This window comes from Falco biarmicus, chromosome 8 (genome assembly GCF_023638135.1).
Source record: "Falco biarmicus isolate bFalBia1 chromosome 8, bFalBia1.pri, whole genome shotgun sequence".
Classification (NCBI taxonomy): Eukaryota; Metazoa; Chordata; class Aves; order Falconiformes; family Falconidae; genus Falco; species Falco biarmicus.
The window spans coordinates 31,285,958-31,301,011 of NC_079295.1; the positions used below are offsets into that span (position 1 = coordinate 31,285,958).

Here is a 15,054-nt window from a genome sequence, read left to right on the forward strand (position 1 = left end):
GGGGCGGGACTCAGCCGGCGGCGGCCTGTGGGAGTGCGGGTGGGCAGGGCCTAGGCCGGCCCCGGGGGGGCGCGTCCGTCGGGGTGCGTGGGCGTGCCCGGGCGGTGCGAGGGATGTTCGGCGGCGGCGGCGGCAGTGGCGGGGGCCGCCCGGGCTCGCCATGGTTTGAGGCGCGGTCTGAGGCGCCGCGATGAACGGGACGGTCCCCTCGCTTTTCGACCCCAAGGAGCGGGTGCTGAAGCTGGGCGAGACTTTCGAGAAGCAGCCGCGCTGCGCCTTCCACACCGTCCGCTGTGAGCGCGGGGCCGGGGCAGCCCCCCAGGGGCGCGCCGCGCCGCGGGGCGGGGAGGCTGGCTGGGCAGGTGCCGCGGCCCGGCTCGCAGGCCCGGGAGCCGCGGGCGGGTCGGAGCGGCCCGGGCGGGCAGCGGTGCGAGGGCGGGCGCGGTGCGGCCGGCGGCCGGGCGCTGGAGGCGGAGAAGGGCGGCGTGGCAGAGCCGCCGCGGGGCCGGCGTGCGTCGTGGCCGGGCGCGGGCCCCCCCGCCTGGGCGGACGCCGAAGCGCTGCCCGTGTGCGGTAGGCAGGTCGCACCGGCAGCCCGCTGGGCGCTGAAACACCGGCCGGCTGCACCGGCGGGGCCCGGGGAGCCGAGGCGGGTTGGTCGGCCTCGGCCCGGGGTGGCGGGGCGCGCCGGGGGGCCGAGCCCCCGTGGCTGGGGCGCTGCGAGCCGTGCTCCGGCCGCTGCCCAGCGCCGCTTGCCGACGGGGTGCGCGGCCGCTGCGTCCCGGCGCTGCCCGCGCTAGGCACGAACGTCCCTCTGTACATCCCCTGCGCCCCCAGCAGCGTCTCGGTGCGGTTCTGCTGAAAACCGAGCCGGGCTCAGCCTCCGGGTTTGTGCTCTCGTGCTTAGTTTTTAGAAGTACCATTCAGCAATCAAAGGTTACAGGCAGTATTAATCACAAAGTGAGTGCACCCTCCCTGAGTACATAATTACTATCTAGAGAGGTGTGTGCTCAAAGATTCTGAGGGTAGCTAGGAAACAAATGCTCTCAGGATTATAGTTCTGGTAATTTAGGACTGCTGCTTCTGGTTTTGATGTCTCATTATTTATAGACCGATCCCCAAGATTCGCTCTCACGTAGGTTCTCTGGAGAATGGCCCATATGCTTTCGCGCAGTGCAGCGGGATGGGTAAAGTGCCTTCCGTGAGCAAATGGCACGGCACTTGGTAGGGATTGTCTGCAACTGTGGGAGGGAGCAAGCAAAAGCTATAAATGGAATTAAACAAATGCTGTAACTTGAAATTTACCCTAATTTTAAAGAGGACTAAAAACCACGTCTAGTTACCTCCTACCCTTATGATTTCTTGCCGACTCCTGCAATTTGATGATTTATTCTGAAATCTGTTTGGAAATCTCTCTTCCTTTCCAACAAATGAGACTTAGAAACTGGCGTGTTCAATCAGTTCTGTCAAGTGCCCATCCAAAAATATCCTCCAACACCTGAATTTTTTGTTAACGAATGAGTAAAGGGGAAGACATCTGCTGGTTAAAAGTTAAGATCAGAAATCTGTTTATGGACACCGGAATAAGTATCTTAATTTTCTGAAGTATTAACAATGCAGTGGCCATATATTAAAGCAAACATTCTCTAATTGGGTGAGAAACTTTGGAACTATTGTACACTTATCCCTGTAAGACTATGTGTGGGATTTTTCCCGTAAACGAGGTTAGCAGGGGCTGTTACCTGAGTCTTAGTGCAAAGCCTTCTGCTGCGTGCATAGTCCTGCCCACCAGCTCTTGAAGCTCGGTTTTCTTGCCTGGTCGGTGTGCAGGCTGGAGCCACGGTTCCCAGCTGTGGTCTGTGCTGCCTGGCCTGTGGCCTGTGGGCAGTTATTGAACTGGGAAGCTCCCCAGCCATAACAGAGTGCTGTGCCTGTGACCAGCAGGTTGTGAGGCAGGGGAGTGTGCCAGCTAGTGGGTCCCCTTTACGTGCCTGGTCCCTCCATGCCTCTCTTCGGCTGCAACAGGGTGTCTCTCCACAGCATGTGAGGCAGGGCACCGGACATCCCCGGGGTGTCAGGCTGGCCATGTGCCTGCGTTTGCTGGAACCATGGGTTCAAGCCCTCTACCACGTGCCTTGCAGAGCGTTTTGATGCTGTCCTATCTCCCTAGATCTGTGCCAGCAGGCCTTTCAGCCCTGTAGCCCTTCCTCATTCATTTGTGGTGGAAATAATATTTCATAGATGATGGTATGTTACGTGGCTGCAGTGCTAATGCCTGAACACATGCTCATTTTCAATGTCTCAGATTTTTGAAAGGGACCAGAAATTGATACCTTCTTTTGTTTAAAACTTCTTCTAATTAATACTTCAGGTGTTGAAAAAGAAAGAGGAAATTAATATTTAATTGGGAAGTAATTTCACTTTTGACAAAAATAAATATACTGAAACTCAAGCTTTGGTCAGTTTCTGATTTGCATGTTATAGTAAAATCAGAAATGGATACGGAAATGGATACTGAGGACTGACGTTCTCTGCATTTTTAGTCACTTGTCTACATCGCCCATGTTTGGGATCAACATTTTCAAGAACTATTTGTTGATTTGTCTGAAAGTAGTTAGGTGAGGATTTGTCTTTTGAAATGTAACACAACTTGTTCAGCCTTTTTATTCATTAAAACCTAAGAGCGTTTTCTGATGTTAACCAAAACATTTTAAAGTTTATACTGATTCTTGAGAAAACCATCGTCTTTTAATTCTACGGACTTATGGAATAATCTGCTCATGGGAATACCAAGTGTTACACTAGCAAAAAAGGCTTTAACTTAATAGTCTCCAACTGCAATTAAAAGGTGTCTACATTTATAAGATTCCTGAAAAGCCTCTAAATAATCCAGTTTGATTTTATATTTAGATGACTTTAAGCCTGCGTCCATTGATATGTCCTGTGAAGGAGACCTTGAAGTTGGCAAAGGTGAACAGGTGACAATAACACTGCCTAATATTGAGGTGAGTGAAGTGGCTGAAGAGTGTTTGGCCTAAGGAAATTACTTATTTTGTTGTCATACTTGCATACTGGTTACAGAAGGATATGAAGTTACAGTACTTTTTCAGAGCTGCTTGTGATTTTTAGAGTAGAAAAACAATTGCTCTAAGCACATAAAATTACAAAAGACCTAAAGGTTAAACAGCTGCTCTATAACTTTAAGTGTATTCACCACATTGGAAATATGCTGTAGGATGATCCAGGAGTGTTGCGTACACAGAAAAGCTTCGTGTGTGTGTTGGCAGTGCAAATTTCCCCTTGGTATTTACTGCTCTAGTGCAGTTCTAAAGCAGGAAAGACTGGAAAGGGAAAATTTACTACCTGCCACACTTTACTGCTCTACTGATATGGTAACTGAAACCCCTTTTGGTAAAAGGAGTCCTACAGTGAGCAGGCTCTCATTGGGAAATAAGCTTAATAATTTTCAAACTAAGCTAAGCTGGGTGAAATCCTGTTGCACTCAGACACCAGCTGCTTTTGGTCATGGTTACTGTGAATCTAACTTGAATTAACTGATAACTTTTAGAGGCTAGAGATGATCACTTGTAGAGAAGTTGTCATCACTGTGTTGTTGCTGTTTCTAGGGAAGGGGGGGGAAAAAGACTACAGGAGTAACACTGGACTTCTAATTTAATAGGGCTCAACTCCACCAGTGACTGTGTTCAAGGGCTCAAAGAAACCTTACCTAAAAGAATGTATCTTAATTATCAACCATGACACTGGAGAATGTCGCCTGGAGAAACTTAGTAGCAACATCACTGTGAAAAAAACCAGGTGGGTGATTTACAGGAGAAACAAGTGTGCTTTACTCATTGTGAAAATCAATTTGTTAAGGCGTCTAAATTGAGATCCGTAACTACCCATTACTATTTTTGGTGAAACATAATTTTTAGAAAGTACTTGGCCTTGTTCGCTAGGGTGAAAAGCCTGCTTTCTCAGCACACTGACTTCACAGCTTTCGAGTCTTGACTGGTGGAAGAAATGGGAATTTTGGTGTGTGGGTTTTTTTGGTGTTTTTTTTTTAAGTAAAACCTGTCATGTGGTTGAAAGAAATGGTAACTATTTTCTGATGAGTTCAGATGGGGAAAAAAATATCTGTTTGGAAGGTAGCTTGCCTACTGTCTTCTGACTCCTCAATGAGAAAAGTAAAAAAATAAATTTTGTGACATGTTTCAGCAATATTAATGGCTTGTTTTTCTCATAACAAATTTTGAATTTTTTTTTTTCTACTGCTGATTCCATGTAAGTAATTTCCAGTGGGATTCTTATGAAGTGATCCTGGGCAGCCAGGTATTAAAACAAATCAACTGGCAAAGGGTTATAAAGTTATTAGCACTGTATTAAAAAACAAATTTTCATATATCGATATATAATTATATGCCAATATAATAACATACCTAGAAATTTAATTATGCTATTTAGAAAGGCATGATAAATAATTCTATAAATTAAGGTGTTAACTCCCCTGTATTCTTGCCTTTTTCCTTGCATCTTGTCTTCTATTAATTCAAAGTCTTTTGCCTTTACACACAGAGCTGAAGGAAGCAGTAAAGTCCAGTCTCGCTTAGAGCAGCAACAGCAACAAATGCGAAATGCAAGTAAGATTCCAAACAACGTTAAAAATTCTCCACCAAAAGAAAAGATGTTTCCATCTTCTCCTATGGACGATATTGAACGAGGTAAGCTCTGCTGGCACATAAATTTCAGAAACTTTGCTCTTAACTAGCAATTAGTTTTGAGAGCCAAGAGTTTTTGTTTGTGTATGGGGTTTTTTTGTTTGTTTTTGTTTTTAATTTGAGATTCACACTAGAAGCTAATTATGTAAGCACTTTACCCTGATATGAAGGTGAACACTCTGGCTCAAGTGGTAATAAAGCAGTATTTCAAACTTGCTAGGGTAAAAAAATCAGATGGACCGTCAGGTTTTATAATGCCAAGGATCTTGCTGCTCTCTCTTCGGTTCTGTCTTCTGCTGCTATTTTAATCGAGTGTATAGCTGGTTGTATTGTGGCACTGGAACCGAGTCCCTTCCATTTTGTCACTGCTTCTCATTCTTTCCCTGCACTCAGCAAACGTATAGGTTACAGTGATTTACAACTCGGAATACATTTTAAATTACTGCATAAGACCTTGTGAAAGATGAGGTTCCAATGAAAAAGATGGCTCAAAACCTGCATAAATCAATCCTTGAACAGTGCTATGTGCTGTATTCTTGAGGGACTCTGGTTTGATGAAACACTCATATTTCACTTAATAGGAGGCCTTATTTCCTTTTGGAGGACAAGGAAGATGGCAGGTGGTAATTACTTGCTACAGAAATGCTGACAGGTGGCAGTTTCATTGACTGGAATTGACATCTGCCTCCCAAGATGTTCTGAATTCCTTTAAACAGAATTTTTTTTTTTTTCAGATGTGTCATTATGAAGGTGGTTTGTGGTTTTTTTTTTTCCATTTTGGTCTTAAACTCTGAGCAGAAATCTATACTACAGAACAGGGTTAGGATACATATAAGGTTTCAAAGAGGAAGGAGTACTTGAGTGAGTAGAATAAAATTGTGCTTTTTCTTAGTGGTCAGTTGTTTTGGGGGGAGTGGCGTGTCAAACATGTTGCAGGCCACCAAAGTGGCTGCCAACATGTATTCAAACTCTTGTGTCATGCCAGTCCAATTTTGAGTACTATTAAAGAATGCAGAATAATTGACAAATAGGGATTGTAGGGACCTTTTAAAGTCATCTAATCCATCTTTCTGTCCTAAAGTCAGATTTCTGATGTAATTTTTAAACCTGTTTTTAAAGCCTTCCAGTGACAGATCCTGTGTTCTCTCTGGCAATCTGTTCCAGGGCTTTGCTTTCCTCACTGTTCAGGTTCTTCCTAATAAATAATCTGACAGCAAGCCCGTTACTACTTTCATATTGATCATGCAAGTATAGACCAGATTATTCTGCTGCTTTTTAGCGTCCTTCATGTACTCGGAAGCTGCTATGTTTTTCCCATTTTTCATGTGAAATGATGCCAGCTGATTCAGCCTTTCCTTAGAAGTTAAGTTTTCTAGATCCCTGATTCATTGTCACAATCCTTTAACTGTCTTATGAGTCCAAAAACTTCCTGAAATATAGTGCCTAAATAGATTTACTATTTTCAGGTAAGGTTTTATCAGTGCTGAGTTGAACAAGAAGGCTGTCTTACAGGCACTATTAATCTTTATGCACAAAGACCAAATATTATCATGTCCCAGTGTAATGCTTGTCATTTCCACAACAGCATGGTGTGGTAGAACTGTGTGTAGTGATCCACTGTAAGTCAAAGACTATTCAGATATGTTGCCTACTTAATCATTCTTCATCCCGTGGCTGTGTAACTGACTATTCCTGTCACTACCTTGAACTTGCTACTAACTTTGTTTTCTTGGGTGGGGGGAGATCACTGTACCTTTGTCCTCTAGTATGCATACAACCCTTCTTTCACTGTTTGAAAATACTTAATTTGAATTCTGTCAGATAAATTCTGTCAAAATTCAAGGCAGAAGTCTTATTCCTTAGTTTTTGGTATTAGCCTTCCACTAAAAATTTTTCTTATTAGACATTGGTGAGAGCATGGAGGAAGTAGAATTAAATGCGTAGGACTTGAGCGGTATCTTTCTGTTAGTTTACAGCTCCAGATGTGTGGTAGATCAGTTGTTTCTTCGGCCTTTCTTCTCTTTAATTTTGAAATGTTTTCTCGATTGTTCTGCTAGCTACATCCTAATTTTTGCCTTAGCTTTTCTGTATTCTTTTTTGTCCTTACGCTGTTTTCTTATACATGTCCTTGGATGTATATGGAGCATATTTCCATTTATTCCCCTCCTTGCCTTTTCTTTCTTTATGTTTGAGTCAGCCAGTATGGACTTGCATTGTGCTTTCTGTTCTTCCTTTGCATTGGGTTAGTTTGTCCTTGTAGCCGTTGCTGCACTATTCCAGGTGCCATTTTTCCTGAACACAGTTTTCCTTTAGACTGGCCTTTGATAAGGCTTACTGGCCTAAGTAATTTTTCTTTAGAGTGGGCTTTGATAACTCGGAATTGGAAGGCTTCATACAAGTTTGTGTTGAAGCTTATTCTTTTGTTGTCCCTTCTCTTGATTAAGCTCTGAGCTGTCTTGCATCACAGTGACTTTCATCCTCAACCTCTTCTTCTGTATTGGGTAAATTTGAAGTAAGATGAACTACTCTGCTTTTTATATGTGGTACATCAAAGCTCGTCCTGAAGTATTCCAAGTGCTTCTAAGACCATCTTAACAAATGGCTGGGTAGTTACAATCTCGTTTAACGATGAACTTGTGTACTCTGGGTAACTCCTCAAGTAGCTGTATAAAATCTCCATCCGTCTGTTTCGGACTTCTTGCATCAGTAGATGCTTTTTACAATTATTATGTGTGCTCTTTCTGCAAAACTTAATCTCTTCTGTTGTACTTCGGCTAGTATATATCACGATTGCACACTGTGTAGATGTTGTATTTAGTCACACTCTCCTAAATATTATTGTAGCCAGGTGAGTTATTTCATCAAAAATGCAAGTTGGTTGAGTCAATTTGATCTGTTAATTTCCAGTATTTATTGTCTAGCTCATGTTGTTCTAGTCTTTTTAAAGAGATCTATAAAGAGAACAATAATTTGGTGAAATCTTCCCAGTAGTAAACTGGATGGTTCCTTTGCATATTCTTCATGCTTAACTTGGTTTTGAGCAAAATGTCACATAGTCCAAACAACTGTATTGATGGTAACACTGAACTGCTGGGAGGCGTCTTGGCTGCAGCTGCAGACATCTTACAACTAACTTATCTCTGTGATTGCAACTGCAGATTTTAGTCAGTGAAAAGCATCTTTGGGGGGCTAAGGCAAATACAGATGATTTGTTAGTTGCAGAAATTAAAGACTATGTGAGATGCGCTGCCCTGTGGAATGTGGGGTTAGCATTTGGGTTTGCAGTCACGCTTATTCTAACACTTGGCTTGAAAGGGAGAAAGTGCCCAGGCTATAAGAGAAGAAAACCACATGACAGGCTGGATGTTTGCTTGTGCCCTTTTGTTTGTCTGGAGAGTTGGTGGCTTTGGTTTGGGTTTTTTAGTTGCTATAATGCGTGTACCAGATTTCAGTTGTTGATTTTTCTTTTTTATGTTTCCCCCCGCTCCCCCCTTACATTTCAATTACGATGAATGTTAACTGAGAAACAAATCATGTTGTTTGCAGAGCTAAAAGCAGAAGCCAGTATCATGGACCAGCTGAGTAGCTCTGACAGTTCATCTGACTCTAAAAGTTCTTCGTCCTCTTCATCAAGTAGTGAAAATAGTTCTAGTGATTCTGAAGATGAGGAAACGAAGCCCTCTCTTCCTATGTCAATGCCGTATTTGCAGCCGCAGCCTACTGTGTCTGCCATACCACAACAGGCTGTCCCTGACAAAGATGCCAGTCATAACAGATCCCAAGAGAGCAGTGGTCATATGATGAATACACTACGTAAGTACAAAAGCTGTTCTTTTCTTAGTGCACAATTCCAGACATCAAGATTCTGAAAGGAAACCATATTGTTTTTAAGTATGTCTCTGTTATAATTAAAACTGTGGGAAGTGATGCTAGGGTTTGATTGTTCAGCAGCGGTCTGAATTAGACACTGGGCTAGAAGGTTCTTGGTCCCCAGAGGTATTAAATTAAAGCTGATGCAGTTGAAAATATTTCCTAAGGTCTTCTGGCTTCTTCCCAGTTATATACATTGGGACTGGAGAACAGCAATTTTATATTGAAAATACTTGAACTACCAGGGCACTCCCAAAACATATGCTTATAATTTCTTGGGCAGAGCTATGGGAAAGATACTACTCACAATACTCTGAATTACAGAAGAGGTGGAGCATTCTTAGCTACTTCAGCTACTATTATTCATGGCACTGCTCCACTGGACAGCATGGCAAAACTGTCCTTTGCACATAAGGAAGGAGGCGATTTGCATTCAGGTGATACTATCTTATCCTACCCATTCAGGCAAGTAAAAATGTAAATGGGAGAGTAGCTGTGGTGTTGTCCAAGAAGTGGTTGCTGCACCACCTGGAACTGAGTGCTCAGTGTATTCAAAAAAGGAGAGTTTGGACAGAAAAAAAATCCCACTAGGTAGAGAACCTTAACTTTGCCACCTAAAAAGCAGGAGTATTCAGAAATAGAAGTGAATATTCAGCTATGGTGACTCTTCAGAAATGATGATGTTTTTAATTAGATGCTTAGCTGCGGGCTCTTGGTTTGAAGAGATTCCCATCAACCCTGGTTTGCAGCCTGAGATCTTCCAGGTTTATCATTTATATGTAAACTTGTTACGCTGAAATTTTAGACTCTGGCAGATCTACTCTTATTTCAATACTTAATGGATAACATGAACAGGTTTGGATGTGTTTTGGGTTTTTTTTGTAGCTAGTATTTAAATACTCAATTAAATATCTGTGCTGGTTATTTATATATGGCATTAACAGATAAGATCAGACTGAAAAGTCCTGTGACTGTGTGCAGGACTAAATGCTGCTTTCATTTTACTGTCATGGTAGAGAACAATGTCTTCATGTTTATAATCTGCGTATCTTTAGAGTGTGCCACTTATTTCAGTCCTTGTTCACAAATGGGATTTCCCGTTCTTCATGCTTTAAATAAAACTGTTACGAAAACAAGGTTAAGCTCTATCCCCAGTGACAGAATCCCAGCTGGCAAAGCTTCCACTAAGAAATATGCTTACAAGTAGAGGTCGCCAAGTCCACCAGTTCAAACAGTCAGAGTGCAAAAACGCTGCTTAAGACATGACAACATCAAAACTGTTACAGAGAAGGTTGGTGGCTTGATGGTGCTCAAGAGCCATGTTGACAGGTAGAACCTCTATAGGTAGCATCAAGCCTTGGGCTTCACTATCTGAGCTTGCCTAGATCTTTAACTTAACCCCATTTACTGCTGTTATGGTTAGAGATCTATTTACTGCTTAAAACAATTCTGTCTGCCACTTCCAGTGTGGTTAACACTTAAAATACACTTCAACTAGTCAAAGATTAAAACAGTTACTTTCAAGTAGAATGCATTTCTCTAGCTCCCTTGCTGAGTGAATTTGGCCGGAGAGTGAAACCTGGAGAAACTAAATGGATAGCACATGGTTCTAGCTTGAATGGCAAGAGTTCTCAGTCGGGGTCCTGTACAGTCATTTCTTCCATCTCAAAAAATGTTTTACAAAAACAAAATATTGAATCAACAAATGTTAGCACAAGCTGTTGGCTTGTCTAATCCTGTTTTTGAGGTTTAACTGCTCATGTGTGTGACTAGTTTTGTGCACCTCTGTAGAATCGGGGCCATAGTGGGTAATTAGTGAAGTTTTCCTTTGGCTTGCTGTGTGCAGGCAGAAGGCTGGGGGAAAGCTTAGAGAGCAGACTTTCATCTTGCATGTAGAAATCGTACAGCTGAGGCTTTGGAAATTGGAAAACGCAGGAGGTGGTGTCTAGAGCATGGCAACCAAATACTTCTGTCAGATATACATAGTCTACCTCTTCAGGAATCTGGGGCTCAGGACTTCCCCTCACTCCAAGAATACTGCTTCTTCCCCTTTCTACTTTCGGAAGATGATTGTATAGATTCACAACTTGCCTTATAAGAAAGTTTGTAAATGGTGGCGCTAACGAATCTGTTCTTTATAGATACTTGATCATGTGTTGCTTTAAACAGAAAGTAGACATAAGCAAGTGTTACACTGGTTTTTCTTTGGAAAATTACTTTAACGTAGGTTGGCTATTCTGGGGCCTTGTGTTATGTGTGTGGTATTCAGGACAACTTCTTTTGATACGTAGTGCTAGTACAAGCAGCTAGTCATGAAATAATTTTCCCTTGTATTAGTTTGGTGTTGGTGTGACCACCAAGATCTGCGAAACACGGGTCGCTCCTATGAGTTTCCCTGTCCCCTATAACTCACAAGAATTCAGTTGAACGGAATAGTCAATGTAAAAGTTTAGGAAATGTTGAAATTTGCAATGCAATCTATTTCCCTACTTACTATTGCAATTGGCACTGTGAAAAACCAAATTCAACAGTTTTCCCCACTTTATTGCTGCCTCATAAGTACAACAGAGTCTAGAAGTTTGATCAGAGTCTTAGTTTAAATGAACTTTCCGTTCTTGCACCAAACCCATCTGAAAACTACTAACTCCAGTCTGTGTTATTTTGCCATATCTCTGAAGGTGGTTTTGGAGATAGGGCTATAAAAATGGGGCAGAAACTTTTCCCTGAAGTAAATCCTAATGCATTATTTCTGACTCTGGAACTTGGAGTTCTTGCTTTTCCCATCTGCTGGTTTTCACAAGCACTGGTATTTTTGGCTGGTGTTACAGGGTTTGTGTAATTTCTGTTAACTTTGTTGAAATAGTTATCCTGCAGTCTTCAAAAGTTTTTTGGAAGGTTATCTTCTTGTTCATACTCCCAGTCCTCTCCTAAAGCAGGTAGTGCATAACAGGGCTGGGATTTCTAAGAATTCACTTTAAGTTTTCCTTTGAGTGATAAATGTATGATTTTAATCTACTAATACCATTCTCTGTCTTGAAATATTATTTCTTAGGATAATATAGTGTCCTGAATAATTATTGACAAATTATTTTGTTCTTTCAAAATTGCTTTTTAATTTATATTAAAATAACACAGCTGTACATGCTGTCTCTATATAAAGGATTGGAAAAGATTTGGCTACAGTAGTACTCTAAAGATTGCTGGAAACAGCCATCTTCACTATTCTTGTCTTATATAAAGTGTTTTCTGTTTTGCTGCAGAAAATCATGTACCGCTTTCTAAGCTTTAGTGATGACATAGTGGAAAACAAAGGAAGGCTAGATGCAGCCATGTTAAAGACTTCAGTGTTCTGGCAGAAATTATATGCCTGATAACAAAAGATCCAATCTGTGTGTCTTGTTGGGTTTACCCTCTTGAGGTTACTTTTTACCCATCTGCAAAAGTGATTTGTGAATGGTGCTGCAGCTGAGGAAAGGGCATGTGAAAATAGTGTGCCTACTCAGTGTCAGTGGTTGGTTGGTTTGTTTGGGTTTTTTTGTTTTGCTTTTTAGGCCATTTCTGCATAACCCGAGATACATTCTTTTTTTTAAATGGCGGTTTGGCAAGGGAGGTGTGAATAAAAGCATACTAGTTGGAACAAATTCTTAATGTGCGGGAAATTGCTGGATAAGATGTAGATTCTGTATAGTGTGCTACTGTATTTTTTGTTAGTTATCTGTCATCCTGGAAAGATTCCCTCCCTCCCACCCCCTAAGCTTATGGACATCCATTGCAAGTACAACACAGTCTTTCTTCTTACTTCCCCATTTTGAAACATATATAGCCACCAAATTAAAGAGCTGTGTAAAATTTCTTTTGATGTTTTGTTTGTTCACTTGTTCCAAAACCTGTTTGAAATAGTAGGTCACTGATACATCTTTAAATGGCACATCAAAGAGCTGCTCTTCTTGATTGAGACACCACTTTGTTTTCAAGCACAGCTGAGTAGCATTCAGATGCGTTAAAAAAACCAACAACTTGTTTTTCAGAAAACTGCATTCACCAGCAGTTTTCCCACTTACGAAGCATGAAAATGTGGGTGGCAAAGATAGCTAGGTGTTGTCTTCTGTGATCTGGTGATATTAAATAAATGCACTGTGGCTAATAAGCTAATGGCTTCCTTGCCAAGATTTTAAAATTGTAGGAAAGTGATCTTCCTAAGGTTGTGTCACTGGGGAATTTGGTTCTACACCTATTTATTTTCTTATCACAGAATAGTTTGGGTTCAAAAAGACCTTTTAAAGATTATAGAGTCCAACCCTGCAGACCTGTTTGGTATTAGTTTTTGTAAGCCTTTAATTGGGAGAGGGAATATCTTGAAAGAAAAGTATTTCGTTGAAAATGACTAACACGATGACTCTTTCTTCTAGGAAATGACTTGCAGCTGAGCGAATCTGGAAGCGATAGTGATGACTGAACAGTTTTTTGGCCTTAAATGTATCACCTTTTTTGCTAAATATGTCTTAGCATCTGTTTTGCACTAAGATTAGATTACCAGAGACTGGAATGAATGTCCTCGATTTTGATAATAGACATCCTAATTTTCTACTGACACATCATGTCTATAATACAGCGGCATTGATATCCTGTCAGTGCTATGGTTATGTGTTTATCTTTCAAATTACTGTATTTACAGTAAAATTGTATGTGATCTGATTTTGATTATGTTTGCCTCAGCCACCTGTTTTACTTGAAACTGATTTGTAACAGCTAGTTACTTTATATAAATAGTTATGGAATGGAGAAATTTCTGATATTTATGGAGGCAAGTTTCCTTCCTATCGTTTAAATGCTGAATGCTGATCTCACAACTTTTACTTGGAGGGAGTGAAAGGGAGAACAACTAAATGAGGTCTGCTGTGTCAGCTACACTTTTTGTTCAGTTCACAGTTCATACCTTTAAGGAAACTGCTGAATAATGTGGTCCACTAGTGCAGTTACAGTTTACAATTGTTCAACACATTGCTGAATTCTTAATTTCATTGTATTGTAGGACTTTATATTTCTGAGCCTCAAGATTCCTAAGGGAACTTGTCTATTCTCTGCCTTTTTTTATGTAACTTGAATAGGCTGGTCTTTTTACAACCTTTTTGTATCTAAATTTAGATAACTGCAGAGACAGCAATGAATTTCCTTTCATTTAATTCTGTAACGGAAATCAGAAAACTTCTTTGTAGGAGTATAAAAGTAATTTAATAAAGCAATATTTATCATTTTCATGTGTATGATTCTTTTTTAACTGGTTAAGGGTTCCACTTTCTATCTATCTACCCAGTGAAAGGGTCATGCAAAGAAGTAGGAAGCAATGAAACTGTAGCTCATAAGTCTCACTGATGGGGTGGGGAGCCCATAAGTGTTTGCCTGCATTGAGGCAAGCCCTAATAAGAGCTTGCCAAAAGTTTATGGTGGTGCTAGTGTACTGATGTTTGTTTGTTACAGACTATATCCAAATGCCATTGCATTAGCGATATTGCGTTAGACAAGAAAAGGTCTTATTTTTTTTCCTCATTTGAAATTATATTTCAAGACCTGAAGAACTGCAGGTAGGAGTCCAGAATTCATCCTGTAGTTTACTACTGAAGAGTTTTGTAACCAGCAGTAGCAACTGTGTGTAGGATGAATTTCAATGAGAGAAATCTGTTCAGTCTTGCACAGAAGTCTCCTGTGCTATATTGTAGGGACTGAGTCTCAGCTCTGTATCTAAACTGGGAGGACTGAATCCTATATGTAACCCTGAATGTGTAGATGTGAAAAAATGCACGCTAAGTAAATCATAGAATTATTTAGGTTGGAAAAAACCTTTAAGATCAAGTTCAACTGTTAACCAAACACTGTCAAGTCCACCACTAAACCATAATGTATACAGCAGATGGTACTAGACTAGCTTATTCTCAACTGTGCTGCAAGTATCAGCCTATGCTTAACCTCTACACAGACTGAGGCCGAAACCATGTCTACTCCTCACAAAGGAACCTTTGTTGGTACCACCAGGCAGAAATGTGGTATTGGAAATGCTGCTTTCTGATGCTTCCACACCTTGTGCTCTGTGCCCCGAACTACGGCACTGGCCCATGCTCTGCACCAGGTAACAGCTTGCTAGTCTTTCAGCTTCCTGAAGTTGGTATCATAAAAAGCAAAACATTTTCTTGTTTATACTCAAAGGGAGAAGCTCAAGTTAATAACTATGGGAGAACAGGTCTTTGAGAAGAAAAGGATTAATGAGAAACCTTGAGGAAGGATGCTAGGTAATAACCTCCATAAGATACTTGAAACTGTCTCAAGTGAAAGGGCACAGAGTTCTCTGATGGATCATCGCTGTGGTGTGGGAACTCTTGCAGAGTACTTGGTTCTTGGCACCTGCTGCTAACAAAGTCTGCCAGGGCACTGTGAGGAGCTCAGATATTGCAGGTAATCTTAGGACTAAGGA

At 41.3% G+C, this 15,054-nt stretch overlaps 1 protein-coding gene across 1 annotated transcript; it reads left to right on the forward strand.

Moving 5' to 3' along the window:
* The first annotated feature begins 100 nt into the window (after window positions 1-100).
* EAF2 (ELL associated factor 2) lies at window positions 101-13,842 on the forward strand. Its single transcript, XM_056348560.1, has 6 exons — window positions 101-293; window positions 2,911-3,005; window positions 3,680-3,816; window positions 4,576-4,721; window positions 8,265-8,531; window positions 12,998-13,842. The coding sequence occupies exons 1-6, from the start codon at window positions 191-193 to the stop codon at window positions 13,042-13,044; spliced, it is 795 nt and encodes a 264-aa protein (XP_056204535.1). The 5' UTR covers window positions 101-190; the 3' UTR covers window positions 13,045-13,842.
* Window positions 13,843-15,054: the final 1,212 nt, after the last annotated feature.